Here is a 22,143-nt window from a genome sequence, read left to right as displayed (position 1 = left end):
ACATGTGGTATTTGGTGATCATTGGTAAATGTAGAGACAATAATAAGGAATATAAATGTGTCCAAGACCAATTTTCTCATCCTCCACAACAATTTTCAATAATTTTTTTAAGTCCTCGAGGAACTAACATTTAAAAAAAAAAATGTTGGAAGGGACATAATTGACTGTGACACTCAAGATGGCTACCAGCTAAGCAGATCTTTTTTTCTCTCCAGATTAAAGTTTCAATTTTGTTTGTCATAGTACCTAGACAACTTTTTAGTTCTCATTACCGAAACATGAGTTTGTAAATGCATATATTTAATGTAATATAATGTTGCGGTAATGACTTTTTGATAATGATAATCTAAAAAATGTAAATAATTCTATAGGAAATATTTTTTAAATCCTATAAAATTAATGGTTATAGTAAGTTCAGACCTTAATCTTATATGTGCAAAAAAAATTGGCTTCAAGGGCTTTTTAAAAATTCTGATGCTGGACACCTTCTAAATCTGGATTTCGTGCGAATTACCCACCAGTATTGTTTTTTTTTAAGATTTGTTTGTGAAAATCTAAACCCTGTCCGGGAAACTGCCCTATAGTGTTCATAGGATGGATGCAATACATTTACATTTATGTATTCAGCAGATTTTTTTATCCAAAGTGACATATATTTTTATCAATATGTGTGTTCCCTAGGAATCAAGCTCACACCCTTTGTGCTGCTAATGCAATGGTCTATCTGAGCTAGAACAATAGCAAGCATCTAATGTTTTATTTTAGATTCAGATTATCCACTGCGGCCATTCTGCATTTTTCATAAACCGCACATAACAAGGATCATAAATTAGCAGGTGCCAATTATTCTGACTGCAAAGAGCAGCTACAGTAATAAGCAACTTATAGAGAGAAGGTAAAACGTTTGAGTGAATGAAGTTTTGAATTAATGGACCACATAGTGCCGTGAGGAAAAAGAAATATTGTGACATATTGTGATGAGAATCATCAAACTTTGGTTGTTTCGGCGGTGGAAGTCCACTCTCAAAGGCTTAAGGGAACTGATGCTAAGCTTTATTAAGACTTTAACTGCCCAATAAAGTACAAAGCCACCCTGATCCTGACTGCTAGAAAGAACAGTAAAAGCACAAATGCCAGCAGAAGATAAAAGAAAAAGAGAATACAATTTGTTCAGGGGCAATTAAAGCAGGGCTATATGTCAGGCTTTCTTCTATTCTTTACATGTCTGTCTCTCCTTCCCATTCCTAAGGGCTTGGCAGGCCAGTCAAATCACACCATTTAACTTTCATTGTTAAATGAAAGTTCACTTTCAGGGCAGAATTTACAATGAAATTGTCTACAACTGTGAATTGAGTCCAATTATGATCACCTTGTTATGACCAACTGGTGATTATATATATTCGCCTGTCACCAGCACCAACATGACATTCACATCCCATTCCAATAAAGCCCTAGCAATATGGCAGGATCGTGGAAGGAGGTAGGAAGATTTGGCCACACAGCAGTTGTTTTCTCTGTACGGGGGAATGTTTGCCTTCATAATGTCATACTAAAACCATCCAACTGAAAATGAATTGCCATTGATTTGGACAAGGGACCATAATTATGTACAGAAAGTTGTCCATGTATAGGAAGTCCAACCCAGTCTCACGGAGTTCCGTATAAATAGCACAAAGTTTGAAATCGGTGCAATACATACGCCAAATTCCTGCATAGGATACGCCAGTCCTCCCCATTCATTTAAACGGCACATCTTTCTTGTCATTTTATTTATTGGTTTCTCAATTTTTTTGCTATTTTTTACCATTGTCACTTGGGTTTAGGGTAAGAACAACTTTTTGTTACATAAAAATGACATCCAAACCCCAATTGTACCCCCAACTCCAAGTGACCATTGTTTAAAAAAAGATAAAAACATGGAAAAACCTGTAAATAACATCCTTAAGCAAATCTCAAATCTAACCCTAAACCCAAGCGAAAATGGTTTGAAAAACAGAAAAAAAGAGAACCCAATAAATAAAACGATAAAAAAGATGCACCATTTAAGTGAATGGGGAGGACTGGCGTATAATATGCACGCAAAATTGGAATTTGGTGTATGTATTGCACTATTTTCACACTTTGTGCTATTTATACGCATCTACATGAGACTGGGTAGGGAAGTCACAACACTTTCAGGAAAAAAGAAACAAAAGTTGTCACTGGTATGGTATCTTTAAAAAAAGTTCCAATTATGTACCATTTTGGTACAGATATGTACCTTTGAGGTACCAGTATGTACCTTTTTGGTACAAAAGTGTACTTTTTGAAACTTTTTGACAACTTTTGTGTACCTTTTTTTCTGAGAGTGTACAAACTTTTTGCTTGTTAGTCCGTAATACATCTACTATAATTTTAAAAGTTTGGATAATCTTAGTATGAATTTCATGGTGAAAGAGAAATGTACATGACTAAGCCCCAGTTTTTAATATTTATGTCTCAATCATAACTTTGTGAGCTTAACTTGTTTCAACACAAGCACGATGATAGATAACCAAGACAACCCAAACTGTAAGATAATATCACCATCGAAAACCCTCTCACCATTTTGCTGAGTCTCTAATTATGACACAACAATCATTTTAGTTGTGTACTAAATCCTGTAAATGGATACGCTTGCAAATCAGTCGATGCGCTTACACGCCACCGCTCGTGTCATTGATGACATATCTGCTGCAGCCTATTACACCATCTCCATGTTTGTTACACAGTCGACCGTTTATGCAAAATTGAAATTACCCTTCGATGAAAGCCCGTTCCTTCATATCAGCAGTTTCTCGAACACCATGACAGAAAATAACCCATAATATGAGAAAGATATTTGCTATTTTCTGACAGTAGCATCAGCCAAACTAGCTGGTGATCCTGTTTTGAATCTTTCATCCTTCTCCAGTTGTCATACAATCAACAGTGATATTGCAGACATCTGTATATGTCAAAGAATAGGATTTTATCATTTGTTTGGACTGGGAAATGTGGGCCTAAATGACATAATCACATTATGGATCTTCAGTGTTTTTTTCATCGCCCTCCGTCAACACCCGAAATATATTAATTCAATGAAGAAACGTTGAGAAAAATCACTCATCACTGTCTGCAAAACCAAATCTGCTTTGTTTTCCTGGTCATAATTCATGTTATAATCATAGAATGAGGTGACTGGAAGAGGTTAAATATGAATATATTGAATCTAAATATAAACAACTTCCTCAAAAGTTTTCCAGTGAGTTGTAGTTTAGAAATCCTGACTTTAAGTTGTCCTTCTTGTCTTCCTATATCAGCTTTGAAAATGGTAATGGTGACTGTGCTCAACAAAGCCTTATAGTTTATTCACGGAATGTGATTCTCAAGTGTGTTCGTCTTGTTACCTGAACCCTTTTCAATTTGTCTGAGAACCCCAAGAAGACTCAGGCTTCCTTTTGTGAATATAAAACAAAGTCCTGTGTCTCAAGCGGAAGCTGACCAGAAATCAAAGATATACACTTCAAATGGTAAACTTTGTGTCCCCAGTGCTTCTTAAAGACAAAGTCACCCTGCCTGTCCGTTCTATAATGCCTTTTTAATTTGCTTAGATGCTTCGAAGTCATAAAAGACTTTTTGGAGAATATGGATTTAAAGAATGACTTATATCTTAAAGAATTAAAACGGTGGGTTAGAGAAAGGGAAAAATAACTTTAGGAAAAAAAATTTAATCCCAGCCTGAAGCAAAGTACTAACAAAGGGTTTACAGCGACCACAATAACGCCATGAAACAGCCGAGTGACTCTGTGCTCTTCCGTTTGGTGCACAGCCACAGAGATAATTTTTCGGGACGTGCTGAATGCGACATACAATGATGGGAAAGATTGTACAGGGGTACATGAGTTTTACTATAGAGAACAGATACTGCTATCTGAAATTATTTATATTGCATAGAGCACCTGCTGATGATAACAAGGCATCTTTCTATACATACAGACAAAACAGATGTATCTATGTTTCAAGTGGCAAAAGTAAATCAAAAATTATTAAAAAAAAACAATTAAAAAAATTCAGTCATAACATATAATATGCCAAATAAAAAATATAACTCTGTAAAGTCCTTATAAAAATAACCGTAATTTGGGTGGATTTGGTTGATTACTTATTTGTATTTGTATAATTTGTTTTATTACAAATATCATAGTTTGCTGTAGTGAGACTGTAATGAATTTCAGTTAATTTTGGCCTGACAACAAAAACAAATTCAGCCCAGTCTCACAAAATTACGTACCTATAGTCACGATACTGCCATGAATTTCCGAGTTTTTTTTTGACCGTATCACAAATTTCTGTTTATGTGTCATTGTCACGTATTAGTTACTCAACTGTTTTGTCCAATTTTCTTACCATTGTCGCTTCGGTTTAGAGTTAGATTTACATAAAATGTCATCCTTACCCAAACCCAACTCTAACCCTAACGCCAGGCGACAATGGATTAAAAATCAGAAAATATAAAAAAATAAATCAGACAAAAATTGTATAAACCAATACCTAAATAGGTATCCTAACACAAACACCAAATCTAACCCTATACCAAAGTGACAATGGTTTGAAAATAGGAAAAGGCAATGTCACATAAACAGAAATTCGTGATACGATCACAAAAAAACATGGAAATTTGTGACAGTATCACGTAATTCTTTAAAAAAAAATGTGACTATAGGTACATAATTTTGTGAGACTGCGTAGCTTAAACTATAGTTCTGATGTAAAAGCAAGGTAAAAAAAATGGGCTTACGTTATTATGATAAAAAAAAAGTAATTTGGCTCTATAGTTAACATTATAATACTTGTTTGAATGAAGACAACTGTGATAAGTAACAATGTTTAAATATTGCATTCATAATGCACAACATAATGTGTATAGAGGCTTTGGACACAACGGGAGTCTAAATAGACATTTTCACAAACACAGCAGGTGCAGTCTTGCAGTGCACTTTAAATGGCAAAATGAGTTTATGCGTTGTTTATAACAGTAAAATATCTAATCACTATACTAATGTTTACAACAAAGAAAGCACGCTGGATAATAGTGTAGAACAGGGGTCTCCAAATTTTTTGTGAGCAAGGGCTACCATATTGAATAAAACAATCTGGGGGTGCTTTTTTGATATAGTCTACTCAAAACTTTTTTGTTTTACTTGTCGATTTTATTTTATCATTGTTTATCATACATAAAAAAGCCAAGATAAAGTAATACATATGTTATAAATAAATATTAATATTGAGGCTATTAATGGAATGTGCTTTGACGGGCAACTCATAAACTCCATTCGGGAGACCACTAGTGTAGAATAAAATGTCATATCAAATTTATCTAATTGCAAACTACCTCTAATATGTCTGTTTGTAGGTATATATGTATGCATGTATGTACAGTATAGGTAAACAGATGGACAGATAGACAGGCAGGCAGATTTCAGGACCCAGCCCCTTCAAACTCAAAGAGATCAACCCAAATGTGTCCAATACATACTGGGACTACATAGACTTACAACTTATCTGGAATATTGGACAATGTCAAAATAAAGAGTTTTGGCATTCACAATGCATAATAAATTAACTAACTAAAACTCAAAGCATCTCTTGAGATGGTCTGAGAACAAAGCCAGTGTTCACTTCACTATATATATAAAAAAAGAGATTTTAGACAAAACTTGTGTTGTGAAATTCATGTCATGTTTGAGTGTGGTTTGTGATAAGCACTCATATCTGAACATACAACAGTATACACATCGTATCAGACGTCAATCATCGATGGATTTTCTTCCTTCTGTGCTTCAAATGTAGTTCTGGAAGCATGCGTCACTGCCTCAAATGTGGCGCGCATTTAACCGCATGACGAAAAGTTTGCGCGCATATGACTGGTCTCTATCAATAAAGCACGTTTGCACTTTTGGTTTCAGTAAATCGATTCTTATCACCTTAATTTAACACTCTGCGTGTTCTAGTCCCTTTATACGAGTGAGAAATCGAACTGAGCAGCGAACTGAACAAATCATTCAAACGGATTTGCAATGTGTTGTAAATAAACAACTCAAAAGACAATTTTTTTTGCAATACTTTGTAAAGAATCGACTCTAAAGAGTCATTAATTCGCAAAAGCCCCATAAACCGCAATTTGGACTAAACACATTGTGTAATAAATTTAAATAATGTAACAAAGGCCCGTCGCACCGTGTAACAAAATAAAATTACATATTTTTCATTTAATATATATACTCAAGTAAGAGTAAAATACCAATTTTTGTATTTATTCTTAAGAGTAGGTATATTTTCCAAAATCTTACCTAGTAAATGTAACCAAGTGCAGCGCATTACTACCCACCTCTACGAATCATTATGAACTTATACCTAAATTAATTCTTATCAAAATATGAATTAATGTTGAGTTAAGGCATGTACCAATCACAATCTAATAAAGAGTCATCATTAACTTAACATGACTCATATTAATACATACATGAATAATGGCCACCTTAGTTCCATACCTGTTAATTAAAACATTAACTAACACTTAACAAACGTGTCACTTTGTATTTTATGATGACCCTTCATTACTATGTGATTAGTAGCCTACTCTTCATTAATTTATTGGCTAAGAATTAATCAGAGGCGGCTGGTGACTGCTCTTCCGAGGGGCACAAATTCAAAATAAGTGTTCGGAGTGTCATGTGTGTTGCTCGTGTTTTCAAAATATGTATTTGTTGCGTCATGTGAACCATGTGCATCATGTGTTTTGTCAAAATAAGTGCCTGCTGCACACACGTGAAAACAGTTTTTTGCTAAAAGAGATGCTCATGTTCACAAAATACATGCAAGACACTCCCTTAACACCAAACTCTGACGCATGAGATTATGTGATTATCTGGAAAATGCGAGCGTTTCTTTTATCATAAACCCTTTAGACGCGTCTGCGCAGGCACTTATTTTGACAAGACACATGATGCTAGTATCTTTCGACACACCGAACACATATTTTAAAATTACGAACCACACACATGATGGGCTACATACATGTTGTGACAAATTTTGCATCGTGTGCCCTTGAAAAAAGAAGACACTGACGCCACTGGAATTAATTTAGGTATTTGTTCATGGTAATTAATGCACTGTTATTATAAGCAAATATTGTTTGATACTAGTTAGAGTTGTTTTAAAGCGAACACGTAGATGGACCAGTTACTAATGTATGGCAGTATTCTCAAGTGAATTGTATTATTTAGATTGATAAAAGCTGATTTAATTGGTTTGGACTGATCGCTAGAAAGAGTTTACTGATGCCATCTACTAACACAGAAGACAAATGTTACTAATTAATAAATGAATACAAATTAAACAGACTTGATATTTTAATATTTAATTATATTGTGGTTTACATTTAGCAGAAAAGTAGTTTCAGAGGTGGAGCAACTAATTACAATTTGATGACAAAACTGCATGATTAATGTTGCAATTTAACCTAGAACATGTATTAAGAAGGAACATTTTGTCTTGGTTGTCGAGAGGTGGGTTGTTGGGCCTTGGTCATCATCACCAGAATCAGATAAGACGGTGTATGCCTGCGCGTCTGTAATAATTTTAATACACATACTCTGGAAATACCCAAGGCCTGCCACTCATCAGAGACAACAAACTCATTCCCTCTGACACACCCAGTGCTGAAACAATTCACTCCAGTGCCTGTAATAAACAGTATGAATACAAGCTTCCACATAGGACAGTTACTTCAATGATTTACTATCTGTATGAGAATAATGAAATGGAATATTGCGGTTATAAAACAGTGCAAGGGACCATAATTAAAAGAAAAAAACATCTCGAATCAGCTGTCCACCGTGTTCGGTATAAATTAAATGGGGACGTTTATCAGTGTAAAATGCTATTAGGGACTTGAAGACAGGTACGAAACTGACTTGTGCGGAATATAAGCCGGCATGGAGGAGAGTGAAAAACATTTTCAGCTCCGATTAGATGACTGGTTGTTAATTAAAAAGCCCTCATACTAATAAAATCCTTTCTAACTCCTCCCAGAGCTCAACTTGAAAGACCTCTTGAGATGTTTGGGCTATGCTCCCTTTTTCACCAAATAAAATGAATGACATTAAAATGAGGCCTCGTTGCTCTGCAGTTAAAAGCAGATGGAGAACAGAGCAGAATGTTAATATACTAAACTTCTAACGCTGGCTGCTTTAATAAAGAGCAGTCTATCAGTGTCAACACGCTCTTATCTGACATTATTGCTGCTCCGGGACTGGGAATGAGCTCCGGCATCATAAAAAAATACAAATGTGTACGGTGCCAGAGAACAAACAGCATGAAACCATTTGCAGAGTAAAGGGGGATATTATGTCTGCAGATACACAGTAGTACCGGGGTCCGTCTTTGTAAGCCGTGCACACCAACAGAAGAGCATCAGAGGATGAAGTCTGGTCTAACAACCCAACTGCATCCAAAAATGTGTCTGCTGAGCCTCAGCTGTAACGGCTTCCCACTTTGATCTTGTGGATGCAGACGACACGTCCCGCAGCGCGTCTCCAGCCTCTAATTCCACCTTGTTTTCTTTATTTTCTTTCCTTAACAGCAGTGACAATGTGGACATTACCATAATTCTGTCTCCCAATCGGTGAACAACAATTTAGTTGTCAGATCCTAAAGTGCAAGGCATGTTGAAACCATAGCCTATTTATATTGGAAGACGTGCTGTGCTAACTTGAGCTGAGCCAATTACGACAGCATCTCTGATCAGGAGGGCAACTAGTCAGGTGTATGTGGAACATAAGTGCAAAAAACAAAGAGAAAAGCAGATCATAATACACTCTGTTGACAACCAAATTTACAACAGGTTTGACTCTTAAAGTGACACCTAGAGTTACATAATTAAGTTTTACCATTTTGGAATCCATTCAGCCAGTCTCTGGGTCTGGCGGTATCACTTTTAGCATAGCTTAGCACAATTCATTGAATCAGATTAGACCATTAGCATCCAAACCAAAGGGTTTCAATATTTTTCCAGTTTAAAACTTGACTCTTCTGTAGTTGCATCGTGTATAGCTGAGGACTATATTTTCGGGAACTGCTTAATATCACTACGCCTGCTGTAGCCATGGTATGGCAGCAAAGTCCTTGATCATTACACCAGAATGAGAGTATAGTTCCTAGCCATATCTGCCTAGAAAATCGCAACTTTTCATTTTCTGTCGATCTTAGTACACGATACAGAAGAGTACATTTTTAATAGGAAAAATATCGAAACTATTTGGTTATTTTTGAGCGCGATGCCAATGGTCTAATCAGATTCAATTAATTATGCTAAGCTATGCTAAAAGTGGTACCACCAGACCGGGAGATCGGCTAAATGGATTTCAAAATGGCAAAACTCAATTGTTTAAATCTAGGGGAGCTGGAAAATGAGCCTATTTTCAAAAAAGTGAAAGGTCCCTTTAAATTGTCCTGTTTAGCTTGTCAAGCGCCTTTGCTGCATCTGAAATCCATAAAACATAATAGGTAAAAATTATTATGCGAGACGAATTCATAGTATCCGAAAAAAATGTTCCCGGATGACCTACTACTTCTGGCTATATTTTAAAGTGTGCATACGGTTTATCTATCCCGTGAGGCCATGCAAGCTATAGGAGCCATACCATAAATCTATGAACTGAGCAGCTCTCACAGAGAAGTGATTTAATTACCAAGAAATGTATTCCTTGTGATTTAATTGTACTTGTTAAACAGTGCAAACATCAGTTATAGTCCTTGGTCAATAGACATATGGCTCACATGAGAATGAAAACATGGTGGATGCAGTATGTCCGAAATCATACTGCACCCACGCATACCATATAGCACGTATGGTTTTAAAGATAAAGCAATAGGTATTTCATCTAATTCGGTATCACAGTACACGATTTCAGATGCAATGCTTTTCTATTTTTGTGATAGCTTTGAATAGCATCTGTAACCATGGTGACAGTGGCAAATGTAAATATTATAAATGGCAACTTCCATGGCATCATTTCATTACATTTACACATTTGGCAGATGCTTTTATCCAAACGTGTAATCATGCTGTATATTTTTATCAGTATGTGCGCAATGCTAAGCTACAGGAAAGTCCCGATGTTAACACAATTACATGACAATATTTAATAAATGAGTCCACTCAAAGCCCAATTCCATCAGTCAAAACTTAATTAACTGACAGTGCCTTTGAATGCTTTTTTATACCGAGTATAGAAGGCAGAATTTGGCTTGTGACCAAACCACAAAACTGATGGAAGCAGCTATGATAGAAGACAGTCACAGAATCTCAAACCTTCAAATGGCACACAACTCTCACTTGTGTTAATGTACTGAAAAACTGATTCACCATCATGCTATAAAAAAGGCTAAGAAATAGAAAGTGAGATAGGATAGAAATGAGTAAGTAGTGGAGGTGGCAGAAAATGTTTTTTCCTGCTTTGGCTTGCCACCCACTCTGAAGGGAATTCTCTCATTAAAAAGGCAGGTAGGACAAAAAATATCAAGCAGGACTTGACACAGCTGAGCCGGCAGACACATGAGCACACAACAAGCTCGTTTTGAACTCAGAACATCTAACTGCTGGATTGTGGGTGTTTGAGGGGTTTGAGTGGGATGGCCTTCAGTCCAACACTTACTAACTGGAAACAGAATTTCCCAAAAGACATGTTGTTGCTTTTTGCAAGATGCTTCTGGTGATCTCTTCAAATAGGGCTTTTTTTGTTTATTATTTCAGGGATATAAAAGACAACTACCTTCTGAACCAGTCTGTTCACTTTATTTGGGCCCTTAAACACTTAAGTATGCCACAAACTACCATGCATGCCTAGCATAGATCGCTGCACCAGTGCAATCCAGGGACATAAACTGGACTGTTACCATTTTATGCATATGACATAGCGGGTCAAATTTTTGTGCTAAAATACCACACCAAGTAGCAGCATGATTGTTTACTGAATTCACCTCTGACACCTTATGCACTATTGTTGGTAAGAAAGTAGCAAGTGTGTCACAGTAGTGGACATATATTTCTGTGGGGAGAAGACAACTGATCCTGAGATTATCTGAGATGCCACTGCTGAAGAAGACGGTTTAGGAGCTTTAACAATATCAGTCACGCCAGCTTGAGCTAGTCTCACCCTAGAGACAAGTGTGGGTCATGAAACTTGAGAGGTCTGAAAAAACAAATCTAAAATCAATATCATCCACATCGCAAAACTCTCTGCACTCTCCCTCTCTCTGTCTGCGTGCCTGCGCAGTGAGTGACAATTGCTTTTAATTGGTGCTTTTCTCTGCGAGGTCCAGGGTACAACTTCTGATATAAAGGGTAAGGTTATCATCAATGAGACATTAAAACATCAATAGCTTCAGATTAGGCATTTTAAAAATCCTTTACCATGACATGACTTCTTTTCCAAAGCTTAGGTCTAGTTGTGTCTAAATTTGTGAATAAATTATTGATTTTTTTTTCAATATGCACCCCCTCCACAGCAGTAACATGCTGTAGGCAATTGGCTGTGTCGTTCTTTGCGTAATGAAAACATAAGAGACTGTAGCTTTTCCCCCTGTAGTCCACCCATAAAATCACTAAACATTAGAAGAGACGGTATTTGCAAAACCACTCTCAGCTGCAGTATCGATCTGCTCAATAGTGATCTAATAAAACTCTTGTGACCAAATAGCAAGAGAATAGGGTTGAAAAAATAATCAGATTGCTACTATGGTGAAATATTATTCAACTTTTATAAAGTAGACATAAAACAGGACCATCATAAAAAGATGAAAAGGCTGTGCTTCCTTTTTTTTTAAATGATCTTGTAAAACCCAATTTTTTTTCCGTCATTGAATTCCTGGCTGCTCTTATTGAAGAGCCGTAGCCATTGGGCTATTTGTTAGAAGTCCGCCGTTGCACAAAACCCCTGATCCAGCTATCACAGCTCAACTGATGAACTCAATTTAAACTAAGATCTGGTGGGGCCACAGACTTCTTAGGCAAGCTTGTGCTGTCCAGAGATTGGACTGTCATCTAAATTTAACTCCTAGAAAAAATATGATTCAGAATAGCTTCTGTGCTTCAAGAATAGAAGTAAAAATAGAGGTGCTTCACGGTGCCATAGAAGAACCATTTTTATTTGCTAAATAGTTCCATAAAGAATCTTAAACATTAAAGGATTAGTCAATTTTAAAAAAATCACCACATTACTCACCACCATGTCATTCAATATGTTGATGTCTTTCTTTGTTCAGTCAAGAAGAAATTATGTGTTGTTGTTTTTTGTGGAAAAAAATTCTGGATTTTTCTCATTTTTAGGGACTTTAAGGGACCCCAATACTTAAGAGTTTTAATGCAGTTTAAAATTGTAGTTTCAAAGGAATCTAAACGATCTCAAACTAGGCATAAGGGTCTTATCTAGCGAAACGATATAAAAAATATGCACTTTTAAACCACAACTTCTTGTCTTCCTCCGGTGCTGTGACCACCTCACGTTATATGTCATCACGTCAAGAGGTCACGAATGACGTATCGAAACTACGCCCCAGTGTTTACAAGTGTGGAGAAAGAGGAACGTTCCGATGTCGTTGTGTGTCGAATAATACTTATTAATGTCTTTGTGTCAGTTTATTGTTTAAAATGGTCCGCAAATGTGCGTTTCATATATGTAACACGTGACCTTTCGACATCATTACACAACACAGCCAGAAGGAAGAAGAGAAGTTGTGGGGTTTTTTACTTTTCTTGCCAAAAATGACAAACTTTTCGCTAGAAAAGACCCTTATGCCTCGTTTGGGATCGTTTAGAGTCTTTGAAGCTGCTTTGAAACTGCAATTTTAAACTGCATTAAAACTGTTAAGTGTTGGGGTCCATTAAAGTCCATTAAAATGAGAAACATCCTGGAATGTTTTCCTCAAAAAACATAATTTCTTCTCGACTGAACAAAGAAAGACATCAACATTTTGGATGACATGGTGGTGAGTAAATTATCTGGATTTTTTAAAGAAAATTGACTAATCCTTAAACCTTTAAACAATTCTTTGTGGTGAAAAAAGATTCTCCAGATTATAAAAAAGTATAAAAATGGTTCTTTTAATAACCTTTGACTGAATACTTTGAGGAACCATCACTGTGAAGAACCTTTTTACTTAAGAACCTTTATTTTTAAGAGTGCTTGCCTTTACACGTATTAAAGGGATAGTTCACCCAAAAATGAAAATTCTGTCATCATTTACTCACTCTCATGTTGTTACAAACCTGTATAAATTTCTTTGTTCTGATGAACACAAAGGAAGATATTTTGAGAAATGTTTGTAGCCAAACCATTCGTGGACCCCATTTACTTCCATAGTATTCTTTTTTCCTACTATAGAAGTGAATGGGGTCCACAAACGGTTTGGTTACAAACATTTCTCAAAATATCTTCTTTTGTGTTCATCAGAACAAATACATTTATACAGGTTTGTAACAACATGAGAGTGAGTAAATGATGACAGAATTTTCATTTTTGGGTGAACTATCCCTTTAATTGTTATTTTTCAAAACTTTCACTGACCATGTTTTTCACAGATTATCCCCAGAAGATCAAATAGGACGTATGTTTAAAGCTCTGGTGAGCTCCTTACAATATTTAGAGGTTTCTGCTAAAACATTACGGATTTAAAACAGGCTTAAAGCACAAGCCACAGGCATGTGTTTGAGCATGCATGAAGGCTCGAAAGCAAATAATAGACAGCTGTTAGAAAAGCCATGCAGAAAATAAGAAGAACACAGTCTCAAAGCAATTCACATCCGGTCAATTTACATATCACTGATATTCCACTCTCTGGCTCTGTGCTCAGCAGGTTTTCAATGAGTCTGTCTAATCAAAGCGAGAGAATCACTGCATGAAATCATTAAGATACAACTTTAAAACCACCACATCAATAAATCAATGACTCAAAACAAACCATCAATTTCCTTAAATGGATGTCAATCTAAGAACGAATGATTGCCTGGAAAAGGCCCAAATCTAAACCACTATTACCACCTCGCTGAAAGTACTTCCACGTTGTGAGAAGCCCGACCTTGCCATTATCATGAAGGGAAATAAAAAAGCATTGATTGAAGGATAATAGCGAAAGCCCTTTCAAACAACATAATGTTGACTTAATCGTATGCTGCCAATCACAGGCAATCAGTCACACTTAAATTGGATAGTTGTGAGATAAGGTAAGAAAATGTCTCTTGTATGACTGACTGTGAGTGACTAAAGACCTCTTTAGGGAATAATGTTGAACCGTTCAGACCTGGCAACCGTTGTGCAGCTTGTGACACTGCCTTAGATCTTGAGGATGACAGATTGTATGTTTAACAGCCAATCAAATACCAATAAACCCCTTCATATTTTTATTTGAGAGAAATAAAGAACTTGTATAGCACTTTAGTCAGAGCGCAGGAGTAATAGATCTTACATTTGTTTCATATTAACAGACATCTTATAAAAGTTTGACGTATTTATTATAATATTAAACTGATTTGTATGACAGAAAGCCCAACTGCAAGCATACCATTAAAACTTTGGCCACCAAGTATTATTTTTTGACAAACTCCTACTTCTGGGAAATAGCACTTTTATGTAACACTCTTCTACCGGGAATAATCCACAATCCAGAAGGTGTTGCATCTTCAGTCATTCAAGCGATTTGTATTATTGTGAATAATTTGACACCTGCATTTGCTTTAATGGAAGTAAGTTTTAATTGACGCTTTAATCAGTGCCCTTTCTTTAAAAATAGATTACGCTATTTCTTTTTCATGCCTTGCGCTTGCATTAAAAAATCAATAAAATGCTTGATTAATTGCAATGCTGTAGTCTTGGCTGAGCAAAAGGAACATGGTGTCTAATCATCATGTTAGCATGATTACCACTTCATTATCATCTAAAGCAAGAAATTGAATGAAATGGAAAACCCGTAACATTATGAGCAAGGGACAGGCAATAAAGTAAGTAATGTATGTAAAATGTGTTATAAGGAGCAAATTACACTTAAAAACGCTTGTGTAATTGGCGTAAGAATACAGTACAAACTTGATTTTATTATCTAAATGTGCATTGACTATATTACACATCACTGAGCAGAGTTTAGCTGCATACAATGCTGTGTGAAGCTATACAAGTGACCAGCAGGCAGCCTTGTTAAAAACACTGAATTGGTTCAGTGAGACTTGGGTACATCTGAGTTCTCCACATAGAGTACATTAATGACCAGCAGCACTGATGCAATTCTCCCAATTCTGGCTTAACTTACATTTCACATACAGAGAAAGTTATTTGAGGACTACTTCTAATAATAGCAAAACTATCCCAGCTGATGACTAAACTCCTGCAGTCTTGTTTTCCACCTAGTGTTGCCAATTTTTGGCTCTACGCTCACTAGATCATTACAAACATCTTATCTAAAAGTTATCTCCATTCAGATACAGTGGGCGGCTGGCCTGAATCCACGGTTTTAAAGAAGCCCACACCAGCGACTTAATTCAGCTACCAAAGTGCCTGCAACAAACCGAAGAGAAAAACGAGCCATCTTATGTATTTTCAGCCTCAGCCAAGCTCACCCATCCATGAAAATCCCATCTAGGGGAGAGAGGAGGTGAGGACCTGAAAGCATACACACGCACATTCACACACACAGCAGACAGTAAGAGACACGCCAGGAGATCCCCACTAAAGCCCTTTATCCTTATCATAACTACTCCCACAATTACTCACATGAATGGTTTACCTGCTTCTGCCAGGCCATGCTGCATTTTAACTGTCCCACCTCCGGGCACCAAACATTAGACAGGCACGCACATCGGTTACATCACTGTGCGAGCGCGAGGGATAGGCGCGATACGTACAGCGCAGGCAGATGCACACGCACACACATACACTCAATCTGAAACAATATCAACATGACTGCAAACAGCCGCGTCTGCCGTTTACTTTACATCTCTGGGCATGTTCATTAAAATCTTTGAGCTTTGAAGCAGCAAGGACTCACTCAATGGAAACAGCATAACAAGCAGACGGCATAACAAGAAGATGAGGCTGATTTAACTCCACTTAAAAATTTACCACAAAAAAATGAACAGCCTTAATTATGCAGATCAACCAAGTCTTCAGAAGTGAAAGGAGAAGAGATATACTGCCTATTAAACATGAAAACAGTGCCACTTCTGGGGTAATCAGAGATCCACACAGCACATTAAACCATATTAACATACACATGATCCAAAACAAACAAATACTGCTTTATGCCTAAAGTACAACATAAAATATGCATGTTTTATACTCTAAGGGGAACATTTCTAATTTAGCCTAGACTGATGATTTCAACAAATGGTAAAGCCAACCCATTCTCACAAGATGCGTACAAATGACACGCGGTGTGATTATCATGCAATAGATACGGCAAATTCCGCTTTTGCGTGCATATGATACGCCAGTCCTTCCCATTCACTTATATGGCGAATCGTTTTCTGTTTTTTTAAACCATTTTCGCTTGGGTTTAGGGTTAGATTTTGGATTTATTTAAGCAGGTTATTTAATATACAGGTTTCTATATGTTTTTGTCTATATATAAGCCATGGTCGCTTGGAGTTGGGGTTAGAGATGGGGTTTGGGTTAGGATGTCATTTTTATATAACAAAAAGTTGTTCTAACCCTAAACCCAAGCGAAAACAGTAAGAAAACCAGAAAACAAATGAGAAACCAATAAATAAAACGATACGAAACGATTCGCCATATAAGTGAATGGGAAGGACTGGCGTATCATATGCACGCAAAAGCGGAATTTGGCGTATCTATTGCACGATAATAACACTGCGTGTCATTTGTACACTTTTTGGTGAGAATGGGCTCGGTAAAGCTTAGTCTGCAACACACACAGGCTGTGATAGGAGGAATGTCTTAAAAAGGTTGCCGTGTACTGGAGCACAAAGTGTGGCGTTCTTACCCACCCACCATCACTTTCATTTCTGATATTGACAACACAAACCCCTGTCAAATCACTGTCCCGTCAATCATCACAGAAAGCTTCCACAGTAAGTCTCGAGAGAGGAAAAGACAACAAAATAAAATCAAGAAGTAAATAAATGAATCGATGGATGAATAATAGATTAGGCAGCAAGTGGCCCCTTCGAGCAATGCCACAAATGCAATATTAATAAGCAGCTCTTACTGTTCGTCTCTGTGTCATCACTGACACTCTTAGGAGCAGCATGGGCTGAATAACACACGGCTGATCTGTACATTCGATCCGGATTACGGATTTTCTTCAGTCCTTCAGGAAGCAAAGAGAGAGTGGAGAAAAGAAAAGAATTCTGGGAAAAGTGCACATTCCCGGATGTACAACGTGTCAGCATTTTTTACTTTCCCCATGCACATAGCAGGAACTGTTTGCCGGGGTCTGCCCAACCCCTGTCTCCCCTTTCCGCAAGCCCATGCATCCCAAAAGTGTCCATCTCCATGCTAAAGAACACCTCTCCAAAACAATCTGCACCATATAGCTTTAAAGTTCAGCATGCCTATTTGCTTCTGCCCTTTTATCATCAAACACATTTAAAGGGGCATTTAAGGGGATTACTTTGGCCTAAGGTGCTGCCTTGTGGGGAGAAAATGCATTTTCATTTGCAGGCAGGGATATGGGAAATGCAAAGGTAAATCCTGTTTCCTTGTAACTAGAGACTGCATGCACATTCAGAGTATCATGATGTATTATGGACGGACACATTATTAAAAAAAAGTTTATATAGTTACTATAATAAGTTTCACAAGTAAACAAAGTCCAATCGATTTGTTTATAAATACCTAATATTATGTGTGTGTGTTTGCATGCCTGTCTATTCTTCTTATATATTTTCACAACGCTTATCCACCTACTAATAAATCTTGACTTGCTGAAATAAGCATTAAAGAAACAGGAATAAGGGCAGCCATCACATTCATTGTGATCCTAGGGCTATTTGGTGAGGCTCAATTTTGTCTGCATTTTAGTAAGCTGCACCAATCGATAGAGTTAATGTGTGTTTCTGTGCGAGGCAGGTAGGGAAGGATCAAGACAAGGATCTGAAAGGATCTGTCACGGCTCCCCAGGAAGAAGTGGCATCACTATCTATCCTTACCATACTAATTCAATTAAAGTAGTAGAAAATCGTAAAGGATACCCGCAAACTAAGTACTGGGAAGTAAGTACTATGCAGAATGTACTGTATGTCAACTTTGTCCATAAATACATTTTTGGAGACTGGTATATAAATAGCCACAGCAATCTTTTAAAGTAAATGCTGCCTTTTGCCATTTCTCTGAGACAACAAATTTAAAATCAACATGACATGCCAAATATTTTTCATAATGTGCATGCGAAATTGGATTTAACAAGAACAAATGTAGTGATGGGACTTAATTTTATCCATCAGGAATTGATAAGATTGTGAAAAGTACATTTCTGTATGACAGGTGGTTGGAGGAAGTGGGTCTAAAAATAAGAGGGCCTGGTGACATCAGCCAAAACAGAAAATCATTTCAAGGGCAAATCAGATATTTTTGCACACAATTTTCTTTGGAAATACACGCATTGATGATAATTTACAATAAGACAACAGATCAATTTTGATCTCATGTTGACTTTAAATTGCTATCTAGAGATAAAGGCAATCATCATACACATGTTTATGTGTAAAGTTACGCAGTCGATCTGAATCTGCTCCCATCAACCCAACCCCCTCCTTCCACAGATACAGTCCCAGTTCCTAGGTATTTAAAAAGTGAGCTGGGTCATATCAGGAGACAGAAGAACGCTATGGGGTGTGTGAGACATTAACCATGTTTTCATAGCAGCCTCCAGCTAAGAACAGCCTGTCCTTATGTGCAAAAAACCCTGCCAAATAATAAGGCCCCGGAGAAGAGTGCTCTATGCAAACACTTTAAATGCTTCAAGGACAAAAGGTTAAAACACAAGCAACAATCAGTGCTAAAAAGGCATGCAGCACATACAGTGACAAATTCACCAAGCATACATGCTGAAAGTCCGTAGGCCTAAAATGTAAATATAAAACACTGTGAGCCATAGCAAATTCTGAAGTTAGATATAGCTATACAGTGCACTATGAGGTGTAGAACAATGGCTCCTCCCCCATACATTGACCTGACAAGCATGACAAAAATAACTGAGCCCATTCTGCAATAGGAGTCACAAGTCAGGGTTTCTAAAAAACACATGGAAACTGAGATGCAATGTCAGGAAGCAGGCCGGTGTAAGACATATTTGTTTGCATCAATGTACACAGAGGCATGCAGAGACTGGCAAACACATGCGTAAACACACAAGCACACATTTAAACAAAGAGAAAGCTAGTTTAGGTAGTTAGCCTCAGTGCTGTTTTGAAAACAAAGGTAGATATGTATTTATGGCACACTGCCTGTGGACTAAGCTGACACAGTATTAAAAATATAACAGTGATCACTTAAGAAGCTCAATACCACCCCCCTGTGGACCTTGACTTGTTCCCCTGTATTGTCTGAAGTTATGTTATTGATGTCACTAATATAAGACTAATTTATTCTATATTTTATTATGCATAATTTATTACTCGGCACAGTGATCAAATTTTTCTAGCAGCTTCCTGTGAGTTATTCAACACCAACTACAGAGAAAAATTCATCATCCTAATATGAATTATCCACTCGTTTTCCAGTCTTCAAAGGATCCTCAAAGGTTAATTTGTTAACTATGAAACACCATGTTACAATAATTGCATCCGCTTGAGTCAATCGTATAATTTCAAGATATCTGTTATTATGATTCGCTTATTAAGTTTATTTTAACTCAATGTCTCCACCTCGTGGCTCATAAAGCATTATTGGCTTTGATTTGTTTCTGAAGGTGAATTGCAAACAAATATATTCGCAACTAATAATGACTTCAAAACGTCACTGTTTTTTGCATATAAATTAGGAAATCCGTTATGTGTGCTATGTACGAGTGCAGACGTATCAAATGTAAATATTTTGTAATACTGAATCGGTAAGTTTACGACTGATAACACTAATAATCAAAGCGACTGTTTAACCTATCATTCAGACAAATATAACAACGGCATACAGTAAACAAGCATTATAAACTGACATTATAGCTTAATCCACGATTGTCATTGTCTCTTATTATTATTGTCTACTGTCATTCATTCTAGAGAAATCCAAAACGTTAAGAACTCTATCAAAGGAGAAATTGCTTATGTATGATCTTCAACAACAACTCTATTTTTTGCTAAATAAAAAAATTACATTATTATCAACTATTAAATAAACACATGACACTACACTACTAAAGGTATGCAAGGATATGCAAATATCTGTACCCAAGGTTATTCAGGTATCCAGTTCACTGATGTCAACTATTGTCTGCGTTAATCTGAGGTAAATGGGACGAACGGTAAAGGTGTCCTTGAAACGAATTTCGCAAATCAAACTGTTTTGACCAAAGATCACAAAAACTTAAAATATAAACAAGGTCAGCTGGAGTCTGTGGACGCGTGAAACTGTCTGAGAGAAATACAAAGCTTTTTTGAAACTCCAGGCTGTATGATAGTTTTAGGTCAAACTACGGTCTACAAAACTCCAAACCCGCCAACTCAGAAACAATTTACGCGACCGAGGAAGCTTGATAAACGGGGAAAAAATAAGTTGTGAATCGACAACCGCCGCGAAGCACAAGTTTTGCTTTGAGCGCGACCGTTAGGCTGAGGGAAATTGAGCGCGAGGCTGATTTTTGTTTATTTCCAGACATTCTCGCGCTTTTGCTCCTGTTTGTTTTTAAACATATGTGATGCACGCTGCTGGCTAGCTACCGATGCTGGCTAGGGTGATGTGATGTCTCCGTGCTGGTATAACGAGTGTGTCAGGATAAACACAGAGGCTTTACCATCCCGAAAGCTCCTCGGTTCTCAACTGGCGGCTCTCCCCTGCCTGCCTTTAAATTTTTCCCCTCGCACACTCTTCTCGTACAAGTAAAATATCCCCGATGTTTCTGACTTACCTTCCGGCTTGTTTTCGGCAGCCATTTCCCCTCCGCGCGCCACATCCTCCTCCTCCTCTTCACGAGCGTTGGGTACCACGCGCGTTCACGCCGAGGACAGCAGCACGAGAAGGGACTGGCGAGGCAGAGGCGAGCCCAACCAGTGCGCACTCACCATTGGCTGTCGGACTATGACTGACCATGTTGTTCTGAAATGGTCTGTGAGAGCAAAGCAAACATCCTCCCCTTCAAAGTGTCTGTGAGAACCATTGGGCGATGTGTGATGTGTAGGTACACTTTAAGAAGAACCGAACCAATCCAAAGTGAGCGCTCGTAAAATGTTCTCGTCAAGATTAAAAGGCAATGTATATGTTTTAAGTTGCTAAATGTAAAGACGGATGATAATGGAGGTTTCTTTAACCTACGTCAAAGCGTTACGTTTTGAGCTGACTATATGCACCTATTCGCTACAGGACAGGGTTTACAAATTATGTTCATGGCACCCTTTATGCATTAAAATTAGATAGGGTTGAAAAGAACTACATAACATTGGGCTATGGGTTGTTGTTATACGTTTATTTTGATGATGTAAAACAATAAGGCTGTTAATAATTATGGATAAAATCACGTCCATTCCAAAACAACTGCTTCCAAGTGTTGTTAAAGCAATGTATAGCCATATGTGAAGTAATAGCGGTCCATTGGTTAACCTTGAAAATACAACATTGCGCTGGGTGCACTTTAGCGTTGCGCCGTGGTGCTGAACGGACAGCTCCAGGTGCATTGTGCTCGTGTCACAGGGTTTTTTTTAAAGAAAAGTTTAGAGTCCTATTCTTTTGAAAAAGTCTTACAGTTCACAGAAAGTAAAGCCTTTAGAGCTGAGCATTGAACATGAAAGAGTTTTTGATGGAATAGTCTGTCCATAATGCTGTGGTTTTGGTCAATTTCAATTGTCTAGAAAGCCTCAAAACTGCATTTAGGATTGTGAAAGTCGCATTATACCCAAGCTGATTAATTATTCGTTAGATTAAG

General features: G+C 37.3%; 1 protein-coding gene across 12 annotated transcripts in view; it reads right to left on the bottom strand.

Moving 5' to 3' along the window:
- camta1a (calmodulin binding transcription activator 1a) overlaps positions 1-21,295 on the bottom strand; it is a 469,448-nt gene extending 448,153 nt beyond the window's left edge. For 9 of the 12 annotated variants that reach the window (XM_065285521.1, XM_065285522.1, XM_065285523.1 and 6 more), the window contains exons 1-2: positions 21,133-21,295; positions 17,278-17,379 (exon numbers count right to left, since the gene is read on the bottom strand). In XM_065285521.1, the coding sequence (XP_065141593.1) occupies positions 17,278-17,379; positions 21,133-21,157 (127 nt within the window). In that variant the 5' untranslated portion in view covers positions 21,158-21,295. The remainder of the gene's footprint in view (positions 1-17,277; positions 17,380-21,132) is intronic. The other 3 variants (XM_065285520.2, XM_065285528.1, XM_065285527.2) reach the window with 2 other exon arrangements.
- Between the last annotated feature and the right edge of the window lie 848 nt (positions 21,296-22,143).

Source organism: Paramisgurnus dabryanus, chromosome 21, assembly GCF_030506205.2.
Source record: "Paramisgurnus dabryanus chromosome 21, PD_genome_1.1, whole genome shotgun sequence".
NCBI lineage: Eukaryota > Metazoa > Chordata > Actinopteri > Cypriniformes > Cobitidae > Paramisgurnus > Paramisgurnus dabryanus.
This window is presented reverse-complemented; position numbering and strand designations above follow the sequence as displayed.